General features: G+C 51.1%; 2 protein-coding genes across 9 annotated transcripts in view; one reads left to right on the top strand and one right to left on the bottom strand.

The window, feature by feature from the left end:
- The window catches only part of Tbc1d7 (TBC1 domain family member 7), a 16,084-nt gene extending 8,015 nt beyond the window's left edge, over positions 1–8,069 (top strand). The window contains exons 5-8 of one of the 3 annotated variants that reach the window (XM_023712155.1): positions 1,884–2,021; positions 5,255–5,400; positions 6,765–6,894; positions 7,843–8,066. In XM_023712155.1, the coding sequence (XP_023567923.1) occupies positions 1,884–2,021; positions 5,255–5,400; positions 6,765–6,894; positions 7,843–7,929 (501 nt within the window). In that variant the 3' untranslated portion in view covers positions 7,930–8,066. Of the gene's footprint in view, positions 1–1,883; positions 2,022–5,254; positions 5,401–6,764; positions 6,895–7,842 lie in introns of all 3 variants that reach the window. The other 2 variants (XM_004628352.2, XM_023712156.1) reach the window with 2 other exon arrangements.
- A 13,769-nt stretch (positions 8,070–21,838) lies between these two features.
- Positions 21,839–25,343, bottom strand: part of Phactr1 (phosphatase and actin regulator 1) — a 575,214-nt gene continuing 571,709 nt past the window's right edge. For all 6 annotated transcript variants that reach the window (XM_023712114.1, XM_023712112.1, XM_023712117.1 and 3 more), the window contains 2 exons: positions 25,118–25,194; positions 21,839–24,365 (listed from right to left, as the gene is read on the bottom strand). In XM_023712114.1, the coding sequence (XP_023567882.1) occupies positions 24,350–24,365; positions 25,118–25,194 (93 nt within the window). In that variant the 3' untranslated portion in view covers positions 21,839–24,349. The remainder of the gene's footprint in view (positions 24,366–25,117; positions 25,195–25,343) is intronic.

The following is a 25,343-nucleotide window of genomic DNA, read 5'->3' on the forward strand; positions in this document are numbered from 1 at the left end:
GCACCAGAGCTGACCTGGAGAGCACCCCGAGGCTTGCAGATTGCCTGCTAATGCCTTTCTTTGGACCCAGAGTTCAGTGCCCAGCCACACCTTGCCTCAGTGGCTATGTCTCGGTCTGCCTTAACCCGGAACAGTCTCTCAGCCTTCCTTGCTCTTTCCTGACCCGGACGCTTTGAAGACTGCTGGCCAGTAGAGCACCTCTGATGTTTCCTTGTGATTGGAGTCAGGTTACGCCCGACTGGCAGCAGGACCACGGAGGTCTGATGCCTGTTCCTGCTGCTGCAGCTTTGATCAGTTGGTGAGAGTGGTGTTGCCAGGTGTCCCCACTGTAAAGTCACCACTTTCCTATGTAGTTAATGAGTAACTCAAGGCGAGGTGCTTTGAGCCTTGTGACTATCCACCTATTGATCATTCTTGTCCCTAAGTTTTTACTCTGCTGGTTGCCAAATGTGCCTTTCTCTTTCATTCCTTCTACATTTCATTGGTTTTTCTTCCATAAAGAAGAGCTTTCCCTTCTCTTATTTACTGATACCAGTATGAACCTAAGGAGGAGTGTTTCTCATTCAGTGGCCTAGAATCCATGACTGCTGAAACTTTTGGACTCAGTCTGGCCCACCCCTGGCCAGGCCAGCCCCTCGCCGCAGTGCCACGCATTTTAATGCGCTCCCAGGATGGGTCTGAATGATTCGCTTCCTGTCTCCGCACCACAGCAAAGTGCTCCAGGCTCGCTGTGTGCTCTGTGCTGCAGCTGTCAAATCAGCCATTTCTTTTTAGAAACCAGAAATAAGGCACCATATATGTCTACTGTTGTAGATTGTCATTGTGTCTAGACAGTCCTGTAGGCAGAGGTAGGAAATGTGTGTACACACATTGACACACACGTCTACTTCTGTGTGCATGTGGTTTTGGTTTTTTCTTTTTATGGCTGTAAGGTTCTAACCTGGCCTCGCACGCCAGGCAAGTGTTCTGCTGCTGAGCTAGGCCCCTAGCACCTGTGTTGGGGTGGGCGCAATACACAGTGAATGTTTAAGTTTACATATTTACTACTGGACTTTATTGGATTATTTTGCTGAATTCACACACCTACAATATTTAAATGACAATGAAATACCCATGTCTGATAAAACTAAACAAAAAAAGGGGAGATAAATGAAGGACCATTTTGTACCTGTATATACAAAATAGAATAGATATATAGCTACTTGTCTTAATTCAACGAGAAGAAAGATTTGTATTAATACTGTTTGGACAGGATATCATGTCTGCATCTTGTACTATGAATAACTATGAAGACAATAATATGCAATGTATTAATTATTATAACTGTCCTACTAACCTGTTTCAAAATTGTCTCATTGCTATTTGTTTCTCAGTAAAATTAATTAAAAAAAAAAGCTATTTATTACAGTGAAGGGCACACTGCCATTGGTACTCCCTCAAAACACATGCCCGTGCTTCATGCACACCCATCCCATCATTCTTTTTCTCTTTTCTTTCTTTCTTTTTTTGGCCGGCTCAGCCTGCCCTCAGGTGTGGCATGTGGTACTGGGGATTGAACTGCTGTCCCCTGCACCTGCCTAAGCTTGCCTAAGCAGTCCCTTTAGGCCACTGTGCTGTATTGCTGGCCCTCTTGCCACTTTCTGAGACAGGTCTGGAAGTCCTCTTTCCTGAGTGTCCTTAGTTGTGCTGTTATGGCTGTCTTGGTGTTGTGAATCTGTCGAAGCATTTACCTTTTGTGGTCATTTTGAAGAAGAGCCAGGAGTCTCATGGAGCCAGAAGATGAAGCTTTTTTAAAATCTAGGTGGTGAGGTTTCATTTTTCTTAAAGTGCTGTGTCTTCCTCTCTCCTCCTGCTCCCGCCTGCGATGTCTCATGGATCTTCAGGAGCCAGAAGACGAAGTGTTTCTTGCCATTGCCAAAGCCTCGGAAGAAATGGTGAAAGACAGTGTCGACTGCTACTGGATCATCCGATGCTTTGTGAACCAGTTAAATACCAAGTACCGGGATGCTTTGCCGCAGCTGGTGAGGGGTGCTTTTGGCTGATTTTGGGGTGAGCAGTGGCATTAAGGATCACCAGCTAGAACCTTTGCTGTGTAATTGTGAGTGGAGCCCCTCCAGCAGGGTCCAGTGAGTGTGTTCTGTGCAACCAGAGTGTGAACATCTCCAGCCAGGTGGCCAGGGAACTCGGCTGCGGTTGTGCAGCTCTGCCACCACGCGCAGAGGCAGCCGTGGGCATGCACTGAAGGGTGCCAGGCCTGGAACTGCACCGCTGCGGGTTAGCCATATCTAGAATGATCCCTCTACATGTATTAGGTAGGGTGTGGGATTGCTGGCATTTAACATAGAGGAAGAACCAAGTAACAGGAGCCTGTTTTCTCATGGAAGCGGAAGTCCAGACCACAGGGTGCTACAGCACCAAGGCCTGGACTCCTGTCATTCTGCTCCAGCGTGGCACAGAGTCCCTCCACTCCCATTGGTCCACAGGCCATGATACTCCTATTCTGGGTGGGAAGGGAGAGAAAGCCAATGTGAAGGAGGCAAAGGGGCAGTGAAGCGACAAGCAGGCTTTCCTCCTGCAGGTACGCGGTGTTCCCCAGCTTAGGATGGGCTGCGGCCCAAGAAACGTTCCTGAGATGAAGATGTAGTTCACTTCACTTTCTAAACAGCAGAGTGCAGCACCCGCAGTAGGGGTGCATTTTCCTCGTGTTTGGGTGTAAGAGTGTGAGACCACATGTGAGCAGCCTGAGGAAAGACCCGGATTCCAGGTTCAGCCGTGCTTTCTCCTTAGTGCGTCCCTTTCAGCACCATTGTCAACTGCAAACTGCGGTCAGATTGTCTTAAGGCAGCGCCATCCATAGTAGTGGCTAGGACTGTACACCTGACTCCTTCTCTGCAGCAGATAAAAGCAGTTAATAATTGGGAAACATTTTTTAACAACCCGGTGTGAGGTGATCTCTTGGGAAAGAAGCGATTGGTTCTCTTAGGAAGGTTGTGGGCAGGAGCAGATCTGGTGCCAAACCCAGGTTTGGGCATCCCGAGTGCCGAGCAGCTCTTGATTTGGGGCATGAGCCAATCTTCCTCAGTGATTCCCTTTCTAATTTTTTCCTTTTTTATATTATTTATAAAAAAGAACTTGTGTTGTTTCCTAAGTGTTTGCTTTTATTTGAAAACTCTCCTAAAGGTGGTAACTGTGACCCAAGGTACCAGGGTGGTGGGGGCTGTGAAGAAGGTTGATGGCTCTAAAGACCCTGGCTCCAGCTGGGTCCCCCTGTACTGAAGGGGCAGGAAGGCAGGACCTGCCCACTTCCGTTCCTGCAAGAGCAGTTTTTATATATTTTAATTACCTAAGATTTGATTTTAGGATTTTCCACTTAGTTGATTTCAATAAAAAATGCTTTTAAGCATGGAATTGGAGCATAAATAACTGTAATGTTGGTTGTCTAATTAAATCAAGAGGTCTTAATCATGCTATGATTTTATTAGATTTTTTTATTTAATATTAGAGTAAGTTAGCATTTTGTTAAGTTGTGCTATGTCCAAAAAATTCATTTTAGGAAACCTAAAATACGTATGAGTATATTCTCAGAGGACTTAAACCACCTGGACGAGTCCGAGTGGCACCAGGTCTGGACCAGTGTCTCCGGTCCCTCCTAGCAGTGAACATCGTTGTGGGCCTGGTGTGTGCTCTTCCAGGGCCTGTCCTGCATGTGGATACATAAAGTGACTTTTTTTTTTCTTTTGTCTTTTTGAGATAGGGTCTCGCTATGTAGCTCAGGCTGGCCTTGAGCTCACTTTGCAGCCCAGGCTGGTCTTGAACTCTAACGGTCCTCCTGCCTCAGCCTCCTGAGTGCTGGGATTGCAGGCATGCACCACCACAACCAGCTTAAAGTGATTTTTTTTTAAAAAACATATAAGTAGCCTCATACTGTGCATATGCCTTGTAGTTCTGTTATTACCTTGGAAAAGTGTGCAAGTTTGTGCAGATAAATCACTACTTTTCCGTCACGATTCTCCATTAGTATACCTGGGAGCTTTTAAAAATGCTATGACTTCCTCTTGCACTGGGCCAGTTAAATCAGAATCTCGGGTTGGGCCCTGGAATTCTAATTTTTAAAGATTCCAGGCAATTCTGAAGTACAGCTAGGGTTGAGAGCCACTTATTTAGAACTACTTTGTTTCCTGTTTTACTTATGGTACTTCCTGCAGTGAATCTGCCCATTAACAGCTACACACTGACAGTAAACTGCCTTTGGATGTGGTCACCATGTATGTAGACATCTCCTGGGCAGCTGCCTATGAGGGACTGCATGAGTGAAAGGGAGACATTTAAACATCTGTTTATTTCTTAATGGCCCTATCTGTGCACGTTCTCCCAAACAGATTATAAGATTTTCTATTTTCTGTTCATTACCAGTAACTGACTCTGTGTGTGTGTGTAATTTATTGCCCCCTTTTCATCGCCATTTCTCATTCTTTTTTTTTTTTTTTTTTTTTTTTTTTTTTTTTGGTACAGGGTCTCACTACACAGCTTGGACTTGTAGTAATCCTCCTGTTTTTAGCCTCCCCAGCTCAGGGATTATAGTCTTGTGCCACCATACTGGGACTCACTCACTAGCACAATTCACCCTGGGGTGGGGCCATTGTGGCGTGTGGGGCCAGGGTTCAATCCCTGGTCTGCCTGTGCAGGCACTTAGTCTGCTGAGTTGTCTCACTGGCCATTCATTCTTCTTTCTTTCCATCCTAATCCCACTCCACTTCTTTGTTCTTACCTGTCCTCTTTCCCCTTGCCTTCCATCCATCCCACCTATCCTGTCCTGCCCATCCTTTCTCTAGTCTAGTCCTAGTCCTAATCCTAATCCTAATCCTAATCCTAGTCTAGTCTAGTCTGACTACTCCAGACTAACCAGGACATCATAGGCCCGTTCAGCTCCTTAGAAGGACTGAATTGTTTAGACTTTCCTGAGGCTGCTGAATGTGGTTAGTGCAGTAAGCACCAGGGTAACTGACTGTTTTCTCTTCCTGGCATTGGCCCCATTGAGCACTGAAAGAGTTATGTCCAGGGGAAACCCCTCAGTCCAGGAAGGTGGGGCTGACCCGGAAACTGTCAGGTCACATGTGACTTGGACTGGTCTGCAATTTTGTTTTCTAGGACTTCCTTGCATTCAGCATGCAGATTTTCTTTAGTCATGGGCTGTAACATCAGGTGATGCTATGTCATAGGAAACAAGTGACCTCTCTTCCTGTTTAATCTCCAGCCCAAAGCATTGGAGCAGTACTTGAATCTGGAAGACAGCAGACTGCTGAATCATCTGAAGTCCTGTTCTGCAGTGTCTAAGCTGCCCTACGATCTCTGGTTCAAGAGGTGTTTTGCGGGATGCCTGCCCGAGTCCAGCTTGCAGAGGCAGGTGCTTCTTTCCAAGGCCTGGAGTTGGAGAAGAGTCGCGGCCTTTCCTGTGGTTGTCCCTCAGCATATAAACTTGTTTAGCACAGATTGGAAGCTCAGTTCTCCAGCACCTGCCATAACAGCACACGCTTCTGCTTATTGAATATACACTTAGAAAGTTGGAGCACCTTCTGTGTGTTAGATGCTACACCATAGTCACATCTGAAATGGTGTCCACAATTTTGTGTAAGAAGGAGGTCCTCTTTTCTAGAATTGTGGAAGGTCCTGATTTCATTGAAATTGTGGCACTTCTGTTCCTTCGTGGCATCTTTAAAGGAGCTGAAGGTACTCAGAGAGCTGAGACACAGCCTGCTCTTCAGGCACCTGCTCTAGTGTCAGTGTGTCATGGCCCTGCCCCCTCAGGGCTTTGTGATGTGGTTTGGAAGAAAGGCAGCGTGCAGGGAGCAGTGGAGCACAACCAGGGCAGGTGCACAGGCCAGCGAGGACGCCCTTAAGGGCGAGTGCCCAGGCCGCACCCGGAAGCCCATGTATGTATTGCAGAATGCCAGCACTGCAGTTAAACCTGAAATCTGAGGTTTTAGTTTAGAAAAAGCTCATGCGTTAACATCTTTTGTCTTAAGAGCAAAACAACATGCTGTCGATGATCATAACCAATGTGAAAAGTCTTAGGAGTTAAAAGAGTGGGATATATCAGAAACTGGCTCCATAAGCCCATAGAGGAGTTCGGGGAATCTGGCCCCCAGACTCGCTGGTGCTGGAGTTGACTTTATCTCACATTTCAGATCTGCTTTTGCTGTGGTCCCTCATTGCAATAACTTTATGAATATTATGGAATATTAATAAGACGCAAAGTTTAGTTTAGAACTTTTTTCATTCCTTGAAAATGTCAGGTTTGCAATAGGAAATGGGCATTTGGTAGATTCTGACAACAATGCGTTTGCGTGCGTGCGTGCATGCGTGTGGTCTTGGGCGTGGCACCAGGGTCCTGCATGTCGCAGGCAAACGTGCTTCCACCAAGCCACGTGCTGAGTCCTGAGCAGTCCTTTTCCGTTTGCTTTTTTCTTTTGCCTTCAGTGCTGATTGTGTCTGTAGTGGACTTCAAGTGTTCATCTGTTTTCTTTTTGGCAGAACTGGGGATTGAACTCAAGCCCTTGTGCTTGCCAGGGAAGCGCTTATTCCACTGAGCTGTCTATCTGGCCCCTGTTTTGTTTCTGATAATTATTTCATTGTCATTCCCTGCAGCTTTTCCTTGAAATAGGAGTAATGTGATCTCATTTTCTAATTTGAAAGCATAATTTATGTTTATAGGTAAACATAGCTTTCAAGTCCATGTAAACTGAATATATTTCTGTATTTTTTAGGGTTTGGGATAAAGTTGTAAGTGGATCCTGTAAAATCCTCGTCTTTGTAGCTGTGGAAATTTTATTAACCTTTAAACTAAAATTAATGGCACTGAACAGCGCAGAAAAGATAACAAAGTTCCTGGCAAATGTAAGTGTGTGTTATTTAATTTGATCTTGACTCTAGAAATAAATTCAGTGTAGCAGGCCAGGTTTTCCTACTGCATTCCATTATGGTAGAGAAATAATACTGTACGTGTGTGCTTCATAAAGTTTTCTCCATGAAAAGTGGCATGAAGTCTGCCTGGGGATTATGCTTTGCACCTTCCCTTTGGGGGCTGCTGAGTCTGACAGTGATGCCCAGGGCCTCGTCCCCTGTGACGGCCAACACCATGTGTCGGGGACAGACAGGCTTGCTGCAGTTTTTGACTGGAAGAATCATTGTGCTGTTTTGGAGAACTCGTAGCCCCTTTCATTTCTGTTACTGTCACTGATGTGTGATCCCTGTTGCACTTGTTAATGTGCTGAGTATCATCTTCATGGATGTTGAAAGAGGGCTCAGTGAGGCAGCCTTTCCCTCTGTGTAGCCTGGACTCCTAGTAGGTGAAGGTATGGATTGAGTGGGTCATGGATGAGACCCCAAATCCGTGCCCCTTTAATGAGTCTATCTGTACATCTGGGCAGTGGCCTGGTAGGAAGTCAGCACTAAGTCCCTGTGTTCCCTAGATAGATCCTCCTCCTCCTCATCATCAGTGGTCAGCAGTGCCAGGACCTGATTACCTCCTCTCATCCTGTGGTCAGCCTTGTGAAGTTGGTATCTGTCCCCTCTTTGAAGATGGGGCTTTGGGCTCCCGGCAGCTCTGGAAACCTTCCAGGGCCCCACAGTGAGCAGGGTTTGAACGTGCACTAGCACAGTCTCACACAGGAGCTGCTCAGCCTGTCCTCAGGTGGCAATAAAACAGTCCTTTTATGTTGTTGCTTTCTGAAAAACAGTGAAAACTCCCATGGAAGTACTGTAATGTTTATGCTGCAGTGCATGAGAGAAGATCCTAAAGTTACAAACGCAGGAATTTTACCCTGGTTGCTTTGCTGTTTGCAGATTCCCCGGGACAGCTCGGATGCCATCGTGAGCAAGGCCATTGACCTTTGGCACAAGCACTGCGGGACCCCCGTGCATTCGGCCTGACCACTCCCACTGGCTTTGGCTAGGCCCCTTGAGCATCTGTTCTTGTCACCTGCCCTGCCCCACCCAGTGCGGTGGTCTTGCTCTGGTGCTCAAAGTGCAGTGTTTTTTTCAGTAAAATAATTTAATTAAAATACCCAGCATTGCTGTGTCACAGAACATCTCTCGGTTATAAGAAGAAATGCAGAATTCCCTTGGGAACACCATGTGTGAGTGTTGTTAGAAAACGCTTGTGGCCGCGGAGCCTCCGAGCTGGTGGTGGGCACCTGAACCCGCAGCGCAGCCCCGTGCTCAGTAGCACTGTGATGGTTCCCTTTGAAGGTCTCTTTCTGGAATGCAGAATTACTTCCTCTTGTTGCTGCAGAGCTGGTGTAAGTGTGAGCTTGCTGTCTCCTCAGGTTCTGTCTTGTTACACATAGTCCTGCAGCTGCGTTTTGCTTCTCTTTGTGCCAGTTGGGGTAAAGCTTTTGTTGAACAAAATACGTCTCAATTTAGAGGACAAGGTACTTGTCTTGGGATTTTGCTGGACTTCTGCTCTTTCTTGATGAGGCATTGAGAGTTTCAGTGGACTTTGGGGACCCCTCTGCTACCCAGAAGGAGCGGGAGAGATGCTGGCAGGTCAAGGTGAATAGCTGACGACCCTCGGGCCACATCGGGCCCCACAACGGTCAGACTCATGGGACAGTGTGGACCTCACTTTGCCACTGCTGAGTGCAATGGGCCCTTTGTTCAGCTCACTCAGCTGTGAGACCTACAGGAGCCTCAGCGGGGACCTTACTTCTGCACCCCACCCCTGAATGGGGGGGGGCTGTGAAATTACAGTTACAGCTCTGGCAACCCAGCCCCGCCCTCCTGTGTAAAACGCCTGTTGAGAAAGCATTGAGAGAAAATGGGAGTCTTGAAGCCAGCTGCTACTTCTCTCCAGAGGCAGGTCCAAGAATATTTATTTTAAAAAACCCAAAAATCCACCTAGAAGAGAAAGCTCTAAAAGCCAAACTGCTACTGCAGTTACGACTTTGAAAATGGACTTGTGCCATCCACCTGAACAGCACACACTGATGAGTGCTGCCCCCGGCTCCTGGGCCAGGTCTTGGAGGCCGTGTGAGATCCACTGGGAAGGGATCAGCGGGAGTCGGGGCGCTTCCTCCTGCTGGAGAGCTGCCGGTCATTTCCGCAAACTTTTAGTAAGGTAGACGCCCTGTAGTGAGCTGGTGTTCGTGACTGCTAGCTCCAGAGAGGAGGGAAGGCGGGCACCTCTGTCTGGAAGAGGAGCACTGCGAGCCTGTGCTTCGGGGCGCCCCTGCCTGGGTGCTGGAGGACGAGGGCACGGTGCAGACCGAGCTTCGCTCCAGTTTGCTAGAATAAGACCGCGCTGGCCACAGGGCCTGGGTGGAGAGTTTTATTGTTAAATGGGTGCATGTGATAACATCAAGAATTTATCCCATGTCTGCAATCCCAGCACTTGGGAGGCTGAGGCAAGAAGATGTCCTCGAGTTTGAGGCCAGCCTGGTCTACTGAGCAGGACCCTGTCTCCAGAAGAGCACTAAAAAGTTTTACAGAACCATAATTAAGAAAAACAAGTTTATTTGAAAACTAAAAACAGAAGATTTTGAAGGCTGCCTGTGAGGACAGCGAGGACCCAGTTTCATCTCACGCCAGGATTTGCAGAGCTCAGGGCCTGGTTTCTGCCTGCTGCCCTCCATGAAGAGCACAGTTCCGAATAGCGGTGCCCACGTTGCCTTTCTTGACAACACTTGGTCAGGAAGCTGTGGGATGTTTCCTGAGTGAAAACCCAGACTGTTGGTCACAGCCACAACCACTGTATGGTGGGTAGAATGTGGATTCTCCGTTGGGAAATGGGAGCTTCACACGAGAATTTTAGTTTTGGTCTTTTCCTTCTAGAGATTTCACACAGACCAGAGACTTCCAGGGTGCTTGGCTAGGAGACACGGAGTGTCAAGATCATTGAGTCTGTATGGGTGGAGTGTGTTTGGGTGGAGTGTGTGGAGTGTGTGTGTCTGAGGTGTATGTATGTGTGGAAAGTATGTGGGTGTGTGTGGGGGTGGCTCTGGCATATATGGACTGTATGAGATACATGCACATGTGGGATGTGATGTATACATGTGTGCTGTGTATGTGGGACGTGGTTTTCGTGTGAATTGTGTAATGTGTGTGGTGTATATGGGGAATATGTGTGTGTAGGTGCATACCTATGGGACACATGCACAAGTGGAGTGTAGGGAGTGTGCGATGTGGCTGTATATGTATATGATGTATATGGTGTGTGTGTGTGTGTGGAGTGTGTTGTCTGGGATGCATTTATATGTGGAATGTGGACTGTTACGAAGTATCCATATACACGTGTGTGTGATATGTGGCATGTACATGTGGGGTGTGTATTGGGGTAAACTGTGTGGTGTGTGGAGGGCACACATTTGGCATGTGTGTGTGCAGTGTGGGGAGTGTGCCGGGGTGTCTGTGTGTGTGTGCACGCAGGTGAGTATGTGGCCAGGCCTGGTGCCCTCACACAGACAGAAGGGAGCTGTGCTGCTGTGTGGGAGCCGCCATGGGACACAGGTGTGCTGTAAACAAAGGGCTTTGTGTGTGCAGGTTCACCGCCCACATCTGTGAGTCACGTGTGCTGACTGACTTCACAGCTCCTCCCTGCTCTGTGGGAGACCCCCTGCTGTGCCTTGAGTTGCTTGCGTCCCTTGTCATGTGGTCCTTGGCTCCCATTGTGACCGGAGGCCCTTGGTCTCTCTGTGAGAGAGCAGAATGAGAGGAGAAGGCTATGGAAATGTGGAGCAGGAAAGCAGCCCCTGGCCTGGCCACACCCAGACTCATCTCTTCCTCCAGTGCCCAAGGGACAGTGCTGGAGATGCCAGCCCAAGACACCCCGGACACCAGGTGGTGAGGGTGTGGACAGAGGAGTCAGGCTCTGCACTTGTCCCTCCGTGGTCACAGCACAGGGACAGTGTTCACCCTGGTTGGATGTTCTACATGCTGGCTTTGGAAAGGCGGACATGCAGGCACAAATGTGGGAACTGTGGGCAGGACTTGGTGGCATTCCCTCTGGCTGAGTGGGGAGCCATTTCTCCTTGGGACTCTGCCAAGTGAAACTCCCTGCAGCTCTCATCACAAGCCCTGCCTCCCTGTCTGGGCCCTTGCTCATCCAGTGTTGGTGCCAGGTTGAGCAGGAGGGAGGGACAGGCCAGAGGTGCAGGGACCAGAAGTGGTGTGCTGGAGGCCACAGAGGGAAGGGTGGTATGGCCTGGCCTGCTTTTCTCCTTCCCCCTTTCCCTTCTGTTTCATCTCTTACCTCCCCTGCCTGCCCTTGGGATGCCAGGCTAGGTCCCCAAGACAGAGGCAGCCAGAAGGAAGAGGGGCTTCGGAGGAATCACTGCTTAGAGCCACAAGGCACCCGCCACCTCTTCCCCTTGTCAGTGGGTTGGTTCATTGCCTCTTTTCTTGGTTTTCACTCAGGGATGGAATAAATGTGACTGTGCTCCTAGTAATGAGCCAGCTCCTGTGCATTTGATTGCTGAACTAGGCATCATACCTGTCCTCGGCACTTACGCTCATGTGGAGAAAACAAGTAGTAACCACGGCTGGGTTCCTTTTTGTGCACTTGGGAGCATCCCTCAGCCCTGAGCTACACAGGAGTCAAATCAAGCTGGTCTGGGAGCAGCAGAAGGAGGTGAATGGGATGTGTGGCTCTGTTCCTTTCCCTTTTCAACAGAAGAGATGACATAAAGTGACTTGGTTGGGGACCGACCTGAGCCTCTGCCCACCTCTGGGGCTCTGTAAGCAAAGCCCATCACTCACTCCGTTGTCTCAGCCTTCAGCTGGCCTCTGTTAGCTCCTTTCCCTGCGTCACTTGGTTTCCTATGGGGCGTCTGTAGGTACATAGCTGTACACCGCCTTTGTTGCAGTCTGCTGTGTCCGCTGAGGCCCTATCAGCTTGGAAAAGTCCCTCGTAGACTTTGGAGCTTAAAGCATGTTTTTCTTCCTTTGACCTTCTGTAATGCTTCAAACACCTCTCACTTAGTAATAATTGCAAATATCTTATTTTGATTGTCACGTGTGTGGGGTGGGTGGGGTGGTGTGGGAGGGGCTAAGGCCAGGGCCTTTTGCATGCTACATCCCGACTGAATTTTTTAAAAATATCTTTTTAAAATTGATATAGTGCTTGCACCTACTGATGGAGTACAGGTGGCGTTTCATACATGTCTACAATGCCTATTGACTAGGTCATTGTAATTGACCTGTCCATCAGTGCAAGTCTTTCTCTCTGTGTTGGAATTACTTATAAGCTCTGTTAGCTGTCTTGAAACAGTTCACATTGTCAGCCACAGCCACCCCGTTGTCCTGCTGAGCTTGAGACGGAACCCTCCTGCCCGACTGTAGCATGGTACTCAAGAGCAGCCTCCCTCTCTGCTCCTTCGCTCCCTCCGTCTTGAACTTCCCGTGACATGACACTTGGCACATGGTGCCCCCGCAACACAAGCTTTGTGAGGAGGGGCTGCGTCTGGCCCCCTTCCACACACCTTGCTTCCCTTTGTATGGGTCCTACGTGGCACCTCCCTGACCCTGCTAGCCTGCACCGTCTGGGGCACACTGTCCTCCTGGGGCACACTGTCCTCCTCACCAGGGGCAGCTTCCTCCTTTCTTCTTGAAGATTCAGTCAAGTTTCCCCTCCTTCATGTGCAGCTTCCTGTTCTCTGCCGCGGGCTTTTTTCCTCTCATGACATGATTGGTGTCCTTTTCACCACACTGAATATATTGGCTTAGACAGATCTATTTATGGCTCATACTGGCCTGCAAGCTCCCTGAGGGTGGATGGGGATCATGCTGGATTCTTCCTTTGTCCCCGAGCTAGGCATGTCTAGCCTGCTTGGGTTCTCCATGAACATTTGCTGAGCATCTGAATGCCTGACTCAGCATTCAGCTTCAGTCAGTGACAAGTCATCGGCTTGTCCCATGGCTAACTTGCTTAAAGAGATGTTAACACAGAACAGAGGCAGGGCCTGAGCACCAGGAGCATAGGGTTGGAAGGTGGCTAGGACACCAGGGGCCCTGGAGTCCCTCAGTCTCTTATTTTTTATTTGCTTAGTGTGTCGGCTTTCTTTGCCCTGTGCAGCCTGGATTGCTTTAAGGAAGATACCTACAAATACAGCCTCTGGTCCCAATTCCTGAATCTACAGGAGTAGGTGGGGTTGGGGTGGGGTCCAGCCTGGGTCTGGCACAGCCACCAACCAGTCTGCAGCCAAAATATGAACTGGGAGCTCCTGTATCTATGGCAGTGTGGGGTTGCAAGGGAGGGGCATTGTAGAGGGGTCCACTGTGGACGGGAGACACCCTCAAAAGCTTTCTGTTCCATTTAGCAAGATATGTGCCCTGCAGAGAGTAGGGGACAGAGAGCCTTCCTCCTTGCCTAAGTCTGAGTGGCTGTTTTTACACCATTTCTTCCTGATTTCTGTCAGCCGCTCTGTAGGCGGCTGGCCAGGGCCAATGCTTTTACATGGGAGTAGGCTGAGGGGAAATCCCTTGGTAAGGACAGCACTATCTGACTCGGTCCAGAAGTCCGCAGAAAGTTGGCTTTGCCTGGCTCCTTCCCCTCCACCTGGGCTGGGGAGGCCTCGGAGCAAGAGTGGTTTCAGCAGGGCAGCTCCTGTAGGCATCTAACATCTGGTCCTACACAGCTGGGCCTGGCCAGGCCAGCTGGCGGTGGGTGACCCTGAGTAAAGCCAGCCAAGGCAGCTGGTCACTAGGGATGACTGATCTCAAGATCACTTGGGAGGCACACCTAGCCCTGAGGAATGTCAGAGCTGGGGTGTGGGGATCAGGGACACGAGATAAGAGAATGCAGTTCTGGGTGCAAGAAGGTTAGATGAGGTCGCGCTGCACGGTTGTGCAGGCTGTCGAATTCAGCATCCTCCCCTCCTCCTCCTCCCGAAACTTTGTCCCGCTTCCCCTGAGCCTTTCAAATCTGTACAGCAGGTAAATGCTTTGGAGAGTGCTTCAAATCGCTTTAAGGCTCCTTCCTGCAGCCTCAGCCTCTGGTTGGATAAAAGGGCACAGTGTTGCTATCTGACCAGCAGAGGGGCTGACGGTAATAGCACCCATTCCTCGGGCTGCAGGAAATCCGGAGGTGGGTGCCTGGCATGCACTGACATGTTCTTATTTTATAAGGATGCTAGTGAGTGCTCTTCTGGGAGTAGCCTTGTGACTCAGTCGCATGAAAAAGAAAAAAAAAGTCTAAAGCACATCATGCCCTGAGACACGTGACCAGAGGCGCAGAGGCTGCCGCAGGACTGAAAGGCAGCTGTGGAACAGCAGTCCTGGGCTTTAATGCACAGAGGAGGGATCCCCTGGAACTCCTGGGGACCCAAAGATTCTGAGTCACTTTGGGCTGGTGTTGCCAGTTCTGTACTTCACGCTTCCTGATGTCGCTGGCTGCTGGTCCTTGGGGGGCCACAGTCTGAGTGGTGAGGACCTCGGAAATGTGGGAGCCGAAGGGTTAGCTCAGACGCTGAGGAAGGGGGTGTGCCCTAGAGGGTGCCGCCTTCCCTCGCTATTTTCTCACTTTCAAATCATTAGTCTGGCTCATTTCTAAGATGTTGCTAAAAACTCGTAAAGCACGTTAGCAGCCCTGCAGCGCACCTTCAGTGCGGAGCTCTGATGTTCCCTATGAGCTAACCATCTTCCCTGCTCAGACCCGGGAAGTGGCTTCACTCCGAGCTTAGCACAAGTCCTCTCATTACCAAGGAAAGCTCTGTGATGATGAGGCAGACAGGTGGCCGCTTACCCTTTCTTCTTACGAACCAGGCCCAAGTCTCGCTAAGACACGTACTGATAAAACTTTTCAGGCTCTTTTGCTTAAAGAGGTGGCAAATAAGGTAGAAGTCAGTATCGTTAGGTGGAAATTTAGTCCTTCCTCTTCATACTTGGGACACATACTCGATGGCTGGACCTTTAGGAGCTATTTGGGAACATGAGTCAACTTCAAGAATGGAAGCCACATTGATAAAGACAATGGGGTAGATGAGCGGGGCTGTGGGACATGATGTCCCACAGCCACCATACAAGTTCCACCCCTGCTCAACTATGGACTCCTTTTACATTAAAAAAAGTTCAATTTGTTTCAGCCACTGTTCTGTGAGTTTCTGATTACACAAGGGCTACCAGATCCAGTGCTAATTGATAGCACAGGAGCAGATGCAGACACAGGGTTCAATATGCCCCACACAGTCATCCCCTCAGTGACCCTTTGCAGGGTTCCCAGGTGGTGTGGGGCAAGGCACTGGATGGACAGCAGAAGCCTGGAGTCCTGCTCTGCCCTGCCATTGCCTGTGTCCCCCATGAGGCTCAGTCCCCTCACCTGTAAAATGGGGACAAGGGATGACTGGGACCAGTTGTGTCCCCATGAGGACACACAGTGGTGACCGGTACTGATCAAGCAGAGTGGGGACATGGGGTGACGTTTGAGTGTGGACAGTGTCCTGCCTCTGGCGTGCTTTCTGTAGAAAGGCCCGCTGCGATGTACTGAGGCCGCCGAGCGTGTGGCTTTGCTGCAAGCAGAAGCCTGGGCCCCGAGCCCCTCCTCACTGTAATGTCCTGTGCATGGGCTCTGTGTGAGAGGGCTGGCTGCACAGCCACTCTCTGTCCCAGCTGCTGGGAGCAGGGCCGGGCTGGGTAGCTGGCCAGCCCCTCCCCCAGGGCTTTGCTCTGAATCCAGATGTCTGTCTTCCAGCTGCTTGCCCGCAGCTGGCCAGCATCCTCAGAACCATGCACACCTGGTCTGTCCAAACTGGACACCCTGTGTGCTCTGCTTTCTCTCTCAGCCAGCCTCCAAAACTAGAGTCACCACAGTTCTTGTTCCTGAGCCTCCTGCCCACCCCATCAAATGTGTCCACTCGGGCACAGCCAGCTGCTTCCCAGAGCGCAAAATCCGTATCTACACAGCAGACAGAAGATAGCAAGATGTGCTCACCTCTGCGCCCTGGGGTGTGGCCAGAGGCCAGAACAGGGCCCAGACACGAGCTTGTCCTTGCCTGGCCGGGCAGGGCTATTTTTCTGGCCAGCTGCTCAGTGGGCCGAAACCCACCTGCCTTTCCTCATGATGGCTCTGTCCTAGGTTTTGAAACTTGATCTGATTGAAAAAAGCCAGTGTGGGTGCACCGCTCACACATGGGTCAGCTGCCCTGTTCACGGGTGGTCCCGTGCAGGGGGACCAGCACTGTGTGTGCTTTCTCTTCCTCTAGCTTTGAATAACTGTAACATATTTAATGGGAAGGGAATATGTGCACATGGGGATAAAAGGTACACAGGCTGGAAGGGCTCAGTGACAGGAGACTTTCTCTGTACCCCTGCCCCACCCTCCTGTCCCTGAAGCCCACTTCTCTGGGCCCCAAAGGGAGCAAATTGTTGTGTGTACTTTTCTAGAAAGAAAGAAGAGGCTTGTCTGCCTGATTCGGTGTTGTCGTCACCAAGCCAGTGAGACCGAATTGAGGAAAACCCAGAGAGTGAAAGGGCAACAAGGGGCTGCTGTTGTCCTGAGGACAGATGTTGAGCAGCAGAGAGAGGGCATGACTCAGCTGGCATTTTAATGGCAGCTTGGAAACGTGTCCCAGGCCTGGTGCAGAGTTGGAAAAAGGCCAGCCTCTTGTCCATGGTCCTTTTGCTGTTCCAAGCACAGGGCCTCTCAGTCCAGCACGCTTTGGTCTGTGGAGCAAAGAGCCCAGATGTGCCCCCACCATTGCATGGTGGCCTGCCCCACCCCCAGCTTCTGGGACCAGCCTTTGCCCTAGTTGGGTCTACGGCGGTGGTGCTTCCTGAGATGCTAGGGTCAGTTTCCACCTTCACAGTCTGCTGCTCCCTTCTGGGCAAGGGCTCTGCACACCTGGGGGTGTAAAGGCAGCCGCTCCTGGGACCCAAGGGGGTTCCTGTCAATGTCCTACTCCAGCTTGGTCAGGAAGGAGCAGGCAGCCCTTTCTTCCAGCCCTGCTGCTATTTCCATTTCTTTTCTTTCTTTCTTTTTTTTAATCAAAGGAACAGCAGCAGCGATGATACTACCAGGCAGGAAACGCCACACCTCAGAGACCATGTGGCAGGGCCAGTCTCTGTCACACATGAGGAAGAGACCTGGGGTCTGAGATCCCAGTTCAGTATGGGGTGCAGCTTAGTCAGTCAGAATCTGACTGTGTTTGGCGTTTAGTGCTCTTCCAGTTTCTTGGGCAATGTATTATCTCATTTGACGAGGGCCTTCTGTCTTCATCTGAGGTGACACCCCCGGAAATGCTGAGTGATCGTTGCTTCCTATGATGAAATATGAAAGCCTTCTTGTGATTAAGGGCAGAACCTTTTTTTTTCACCAGAAAATAGCTTCTAGGAAAGGGACTTAATGCTCATACACAACTGATTAAATGCCTGACGTGTTCCTCTTCTCTGTCATTACACAGCTTGCTGTTCTCCTGCCTCTGCCATGGCTCCAGGTGGGACCCATGGAGTGCTAGCGCCTGGTTCAACATTATTTTGCTGGCAGGAAGTTGTAAACATTGGCTGAGTGTCAGATGCCTGCCGCAGCTCCCCGCTGGCAGAGACTCAGCTCAGCTACATGTGGGGCATGCACACGAGGGCAGAGGCAGGACAGGGCAGACTCGGAGGCCCTTGGTAGTACCTTGCCTGGTCCCTGAACCTCAGTGGCATGGGACGGTGCTATCACTTAGGAGAAGCCACTGGAGCAGCTGGACAGATGCTGAGAAAAAAATAAGCTCTGTAAAGTGGAGACAGAGAAGTGCATGGAGTTGTCACAGGGGAGGTGTGGCCCCGGCCTCATGCAGGCTTGGGCTTGGGGGCAGGCCACCATGTAACCTCTGCCCAAGGTGATGTTTGGGGAGCCATTTGGTTATCAGTAGCTACGGTGTTCAGAGTTAAAGGTGAAGCCCTGTGGCACAGGAGCTGCTGGTAATGGTGTCAGTGGGAATCAAGGGTCCAGGCAGAGATCTGGGGTTTCAGCTGTCAGAGGGGACTCCTATTGTTCCTACTGTTTTGGAGCCTGCATGAGTGCCCTGGCTCCTCAGGAGAGTTCCAAGGCCAGCTCCTTGAGGTGTCGCTCTGACTCCATAGGTGCTGAGTCCCAAAAGCTCCTGCTTAAGCTCTGGTTGTCCCCAAGGTTACCTGCATGATGTGGCCGCATCAACAGCATGTCTCCATAGCCACGAATACAGAAGGGCCTACTTGCTTGGGGCCCTATAGCAGGGACAATATAGGGAAGCAAAGAAGGCAAGAGTCACACTGTCACCAGTGGTGTCATGCACGGGACTTTATCAGGAGAGTGAGGCCCATTGAAGATAGCCAGTCAGAGTGCTGGGTGGGTAGGTCTGAGTTTGGACAGGGGACTCCAGCAGCAGGGCTGGTCGTGCTGAGGCTACCAGGCAAGGCGGCTTGTCACCAGGTGGGCGCTGAAGGCTGTAATGAAAGAGCAGCAAGGTGCCTGGGTAGGTTCACTTCTGAAGCTGACTGGCAAGAGCTCCTGACCAGCTGGGAGTGGGAAGGAGGAAGAGACTTCTGGGCAATGCCACTGACCGAGAAAGGAAGACTGGACAGTGGGGTGGGAAGTAGGAGGTGGGGCTTGAAAATACAAAATCAGTAGTCTGGGCACATTGAATTTGAGGTGCTGGTGGGACACGATGTCCAGCAAAAGAGCCAACATCGAATGGGCCCAAGAGTGCCAGGCACTGTTCTAGGCGCCCCACGTGTGTTATTTAATTCTCACAACGCTCCGTACACATAGGCACTGTTATTCGCATTTTACAGGTAGCAAAGAGGCATGGGGAGGTTGAGCAGCTTGTCCTCATTTAGGCAGTGATGAAGGCATGGTCCAGGATGACTTGCCGCCAGGATCTGGCTCAGTGCCATATGTTCCTCAAGTCTATGCTACGTGACTGCTTGGGGACACTGTGTAGCCTGGGACCGCAGTTCAGGACGGACCCGAGCTAGAGCTGCAGAAAGGGCCGTGTGAAGGCAGATGTGTGTGAATCGCTGGGGTCTCTGGAGACTGGGCCAGGGTGGGTCTGCGGTGCTAGCTCGTGCTCTGATAAAGTCAGGTAACCGACAGCGAGCAGGGCAAATGTAGGGTGCCGTGGGGGCAAGTGGGCTGTGTCTCAGCGTCACCTGGCAAAGCTCCAGAGTCCCCCCGGGTGCCTGGCCCAGGGGCAGGGAGGCAAACGTCTGCTGGCTCATCTGTTTGACAGCAGCTTTGGGATGAGGATTCCTGGGGTCGCTGGGAGAGGCCCCCATGGCAGCCATACGGGCAGAGACAGTGACTTGCTAGTTGTTCGCCAGCACTTGCAGCTTCAAGCTTTCTCTTTCCTAAGGGCTCAATGTATAGAAATTCCTGTATCCCCTGAGCTGACACTCTAACATTTAACTCAGTACCCTACTTTCTATATGAGGAAACCGAGGCCTGCACAAATTGACACGGCCCAAATGGCTGTGTTTGGAGCAGCACAGAGTCATTTCTACTGTAGGACAGTGCGAGCAGATGCCTTAAAGGCAGGTCTGCCTGGTGAAAAGGTGGAGCCTCAACCTCCCCCTTTCCTGGCCATTTTCCTGCCCTCCTGCCAGGCAGACCCTGTTGGGAGTGCTCTCAAAATTTTACTTTGTTTTTGCAGTACAGTGGATTGAATCTAGGACCTTCCCATTGAGCTCCATGTCCAGCCTTTAAAAAACTGTATGTGTGGAAACAGGTTCCAAGTCTCCATTTTGCCCAGGCTGCTTTGAATTTGCAATTGTGCTGCCTCAATTTCCCAGAACAGGCATGTTACCGTACCTAGCAAAGCCCTTTCTTTCTGGCCTTTTCATGACCCTAGGAAATTCGATCAAGTTCTGTATATTAAGTGTCTTAAACTCAGGAAGCTCTGGAAGGGATGAGATAGGAGACTGAGGGAGACTCTAGGCCAGGAGCTGAAGCCTTTCTGAAAATCACTTGCCCCTCTTGCTGGGGTGACCCCTACTAAGCAGCCAGCCCTGTGCAGTGGAAGCCTAGGGCTCGGACACTTGTGTCACACCTGCAGACCGCTGATGTAAACAGGAGCTTTGCGCTGTACCTTGGCAAAGAAGCAGGTAGTGTGCACATCACTCAGAAGCCCAGCACCCCATAGCCGTGAGCCCTTGTTAGGCACAGAGCCCTGCCAGCCTGGGTATCTGCTACTTAACCAAAGCCTGGTGATCACGGTTGCAGGTCACCCACCCTTGAGCAGCTGCAGCCCCTCGAGGCCGCTCTTCCATGAAGCAACCTCCTTCCTGTGAGGTCAAGGATCTGTGCCTAGCAATTTTACTCACCTAAAACACAGCCCCTGGCTTCTCCCAGTCCCACAGGAACCAGGACTTGTGTCTCAAAGCTCTTTGTCTTAAAGGATAAATACTCTGGTTTGTCGAGGAGATTTAAGCACAGCTTCTGGACTTGGGGTTTGCATCCAGGTGTTTGTGTCCAGGGCTATGCCCTCCCTGTCCCCAAACCTGACTCACATCCCTCGTGTACAATGGGTAGCATCTTGCATAGAACCTACCGCAGCCTCATTTTTAAGCCGTCTCTCGGTGACTTGGTGTCTCTGGTGACTCGGTGTCAGGTGCTACCGTCTGCACTGCTCAGGAATAGTGAGGAAAGTATCAGCACATCTTCAGATCAATCCAGGCTTTCCCAAATATGTCCAATCCATGGTTGGTTGAATCCAGATACAGAGATGACTGTACTTAAGTGAAGTGTCCCAGGGCTTTGGCTTAGGCAGTGACACACTCCTAAGGCACCCCAGAGTGTTGGGGCTGTCAGGCCGCCTGGAACCAACCTAATGCTGCTGGGATGACCCTGGGACCCAACACCTGTTAATTTATCCTCACTATTCCCACACGGTCTCAGGACAAGAGGCTGGGCAAAACATTCTAGTATTCTAAATGTGAAGGAATAAGCTCTCAGTAAGCAAAAATCTTCCTGAAAGTTAACGCGTACAACGACACTTCCCCTCCCCACTGTAGCACCAGGTACCTGAGGTGCCCCGGCCTCTCTCCGGGCCAGTGCTGTTTCGTCAGCCTCGCTCCCCCATCGGCCCTTCCCCAGCCCAGCCAAATCTTTCTGGGGTTCCTGCTGGTGGATGATAAAACACACACGAGTCAAGACTTTTTTTGGTTTGTTTTTAAAGAAACTGCATACATCATCAGACAAACAATAATTTAAATACCATGCAGTTTCTGTATGTACAAAACCTAGGCCATAGAGATCCAGTTTAATATGTATTCTTTGTACACTGTCTTCCTCATACAGCCGCCTGTGATGAATCAGAGCCCGGGAGCGTGTGGCATTCATGGCCACCACGCCCACTCACTCCTATACAAAGACAAAACTATGTACATCCGGGGAGCAACTGCAAAAAGCAACCAGTTTGGGGGTTAACAGGCAGGTGGCAAGAGTCAGTCCCTCAAGGTGACCTTTGCCCACTGGCTGTGCACGGGGAGAGCCTGAAATTCCATTTGTCAAAGCAACATACCATGAGGAGTTCTCATTCGGCAAAAGAGAAACACACGTTTGTAAGCAGGAGAAAAATAAACTTGGAGCTCCTCAACACGTGGACCGTCACATAGGGTTTCTCTCATCTGGTGGAAAGGCTAACGGTATACTAGTTTTACAGGGCTTTGGGATGAAGTGATCAGGAATTTTGAAAAGGCAGGTAGAACAATGGCCATCTCTTCATACTGAGATGGGCTGTTGTGGGTTGGATCAATGTCTTATTTTGAGAGGGAAATGTGATTTGAGCCATTTCGAATTTTCCCTCTTGGGCTAATTCAATGGTACATTGCTCAGCTGGGAATGTATACACTGAAAAACAACCCAGCTTACAAATTGCAGGGTTTTTCAAAAAAAAAAAAATGCATTTTAATCCCATCTATTTTTTTAACCCCCTAATTAATGTCAGTGTGTCATTTTAGAACATAACACAAGTTATCTCTGTTGTCACAACACTGTGGCAAAAAAAGAATGTGAGAGATCTTGCTCGAGCCCTCAAGCTTTTAAGAAAGAGACAGCAGAGGTCCCACCCCGCAGGCCACAGTGGGTGCTGAGCCACTGTAACAACTGCTTAACCATCGCCAGTCCAGAAGGCAGGCAACCTCCCTGGCTGTGGGAGGCACACCCCTAGCTGAGTGGTGACTTCTGAGAAGGATGCCCTGCAGGAAGAGAAGAAGACAGAGTCCTCCATCTCTTTGTGCACAGGGGGCTGCAAGCCCAGGGCTCGTGGGGCACGTGATGGGCTAGTGGCTGCCTGCAGGGAGGCCCCTTGGGGCCTTCTATGCCCAGGGAATCCAAGGGCCCAGAACCACAGCCAGCTGGGGAGAAGCCCAGGTGACCTCTAAGGAACAAGTTCCCTTAGGACTTGTTCCTGGCCAGGGAAAGCCTGGCTGTCACGGCTGTCCCACCAGAACTCCAGGTGCTGGCTGCTGCTCAGCTGTGGTTAGGAGAAGCACAGCCCTCAGGCCGGGCGGCTAGGCCAGGCAGACACCTCAGCCTGGAACAGGCACATGAGCCTGCCCCAGCAGAGCTCAGCAAATGAGCACGCATCCTCTGTTCTACCGTTCGCACATTCAAACGTCAGCAATCCTTTTGGGAAGACTGTATTCACAGCCACGCTAAAATCCCGACTGTGTTTTCCCTGAATAAACCTCTCAGACTGCAGGAGCCATTCAGATTCACAACCCAAAAAAACAACACAGGGGGCAAAAAAGATCTAGTGATGGTGTCCTCCTGGAGCTGGGGGGAGGCCAGCTTGCTCTGGACCTTAGGAGGCAGGCGACAGCGGTGGGGGCACTGTCTCCAGAGCTGCCTGGGCTATCTCCGGATGCCCCGGGCGCCTGGGTTAATGCTGGCACGGAGTCATCAGAGAATTCCAGCACTCCTCACCGGGTGCCATGTCCTAAGGGAAACTGGCTCCCACGGGGCTTGGGGAGGGGACTTGACTCTGGCCTGGCCAGGCTGGCATCAGCTGGGCGTGCGTGGTGGAGAGCGAGTCATTCCCCAGAAAGACCTGGTGACACAGGAACCAGCAAAGGAGCCCAGGCAGAGCCCTGCCCTGAGAGCTGAGAGCCAGGCCAGGGAGGAAAACAAACCCTGCAGCAGGCCACCAGGGGTACCCATTAGGGTTTGGGGTGTCCTTCCCCCATTGCACCCTGACCCCCAGCGTCTCTGTCAACAGAGCACTGCTTTCCCGGGGCCCCAAGACTCAGGAAAGGGGGTGCCACATCTCTGATTACCCAGCTTCACCAGGAGAGGGGAAAGACTCTCCTGGGTAGGTGCAGAGGGAAGGCTGGGGGGCGTGTCTGGCGTCTGCCCCATTGGGCACACACTGAACTCTGGGCTTCTCCATAGAAACTCTCAGTGCAAAGAAAGGACAATGGAAGGCCACCGAGCGGTGCTGGAGGGCCAGGCCCCAGGACTAGGACGGCCAGTCTCCCAGGAATGGTATCTGGCCACCACACCCTGGCCTTATACCCTGAAGTCACTAATTTCCAAGCCACACAACCTCTGGCCTGGAGGTACCCAGGAAGATTAAAAATGTAAGCCAAGCAGAGCTTCTGGCCCTGGACCTTCTGTCCCTTGCAGAGTCCTCGTGCTCTTATGCACAAACACCAGGGGAGTTCTTTAGCAGGGACATTCCTGTCATCCCTGACACTGGGCTTTCTGAACAGGCATGAGTTAATGAATGTGCACTAAGGCGACAGTTCTCCCTTGGGGAACCACAGCCTCCTGGAAAGCAACTTACTCTTGGCGGAGGGGACGGGGCCACCCACAGCCAGCCTGCCACAACTACCTATATGTGGGACCAGTGGTCACAGCCTCCTCCAGAGGCGCACCCCTCTTCTCATCCTCTGTGTGGATGATGCTGAGATCAGCACTCTTCCTTGGGGACCCCCAAACCAGATGCGGCCTTGGAGCTGGTGCCGCATTCAGAAGGCCGACTAGATCTCAGGCTCTGCATGGCCACTCCCAGGTGACAGTCCCGCGTGCACCAGAAAGGGGTGTGCAGGAGACTGGACGAACGCAGCATCTGCGGGGCCTGGAAGGCGAGCACGAGGGCCCCGCCCCCTCCGGAGGTCTTCAGCCAGGCCCTGGAGAGTGCCTGCACATCCGGACTGGAAGTGGGGCCGCAGCTCTGCTGCCGCCCGGTCGCCATCACCTTTTTGCCCATAGAATCCTGATTGTGTTTCCTTTTATTTGTCTTCTTCTTCTTCTTCTTCTTCTTCTTTTTTTTTTTTTTAAAAAAAAGGCAGTTCAGAAGATTTACACCGGAATGGGGAAGTGAATAAATGCCAGCACTTATGGTTCTTACAGACTTATGTTTTGAAGCCAGCAGAGCGCTCGGGAGGACCCCCACTGCTAGGGTCGGTGAAACCTGGGGACACAAAGAGTTCAGTCAGGCACAGGCGCTGTGGAAGGTGTGGGGCTGTGAGCCTCGGTGAGCTCCCCGAAACCCATCTCTGCTCTGGCTACAGTGCAGCCTGCAGCCCTAGGGGACCCGGCCCCCGCTGACAGCGGGCTCCTGGGCGTGGGCAGGGTGGCCTGTCTCTGAGTCCAGGTCCTGAATACTTGCTAAGTCCCGTTCCTCTAAGTGTACATCGAAGGAGGGGAAGTAGAATTATGACAGTGGCCTTGTCACTGAGTAGCCTAGTGAACTTACGCAGGCTCCTTCCTTCTTCTGTGCCTCAGTTGTCCCACATGATCTCAGACGCGAGTGTTGTGCAGAATGACACAAAAATAGGAGGGCACTCACTTTGGAAGTGCTGGGTAGATTCAGTATTTTGCCCAGGTGTGGCCTCTGCAGAGTGCGTGTAAACTGGCAATAATCTCTTCTCCTTAGCTTGCAGTTTTGCAAAAGCTCGCCTCGGGCTGGCACCAGCTGGGTGCGTGGCCAGGGCCTCCCTGCTCCCTGCCCTATCTTAGCAACTGTGCATGGCCAGGGCCTCCCTGCTCCCTGCCCTGTCTTAGCAACGTCAGCGTGGAGCTCGTGTTCCCCATGCCTGCCTGTCCTCTCCCCTGCATGCACCAAACCACTTAGGACCCGGAAACAGATAGGAGAGAGGTTTGGTTGGAAGTAAATACTGCAATTTAGGGGCAAACAAACAAACAAAACCCCCAAACACCAACCTTGTTAAGTGTCTGCTCAATTCATGAACTTCCATTTCAGTGCTTTTAAACTCGTTCAGCTCCTTCCTAATGGCAGCCTGGGGGAGAAGAAGAGCCGTGAGCATGCCCAGGAAGGGGCAGAGGGGGTCCCCTTTCACTGTACACGTAGCTATACAACAGGTGGGATGAATTCTTTCCGCGGAGGGGGGACAAATCACCTCAAGTGCCCTTCGGCGCTTTCTAAGGT

Source organism: Octodon degus, unplaced genomic scaffold (assembly GCF_000260255.1).
Source record: "Octodon degus isolate 3935 unplaced genomic scaffold, OctDeg1.0 scaffold00023, whole genome shotgun sequence".
Lineage (NCBI taxonomy): Eukaryota > Metazoa > Chordata > Mammalia > Rodentia > Octodontidae > Octodon > Octodon degus.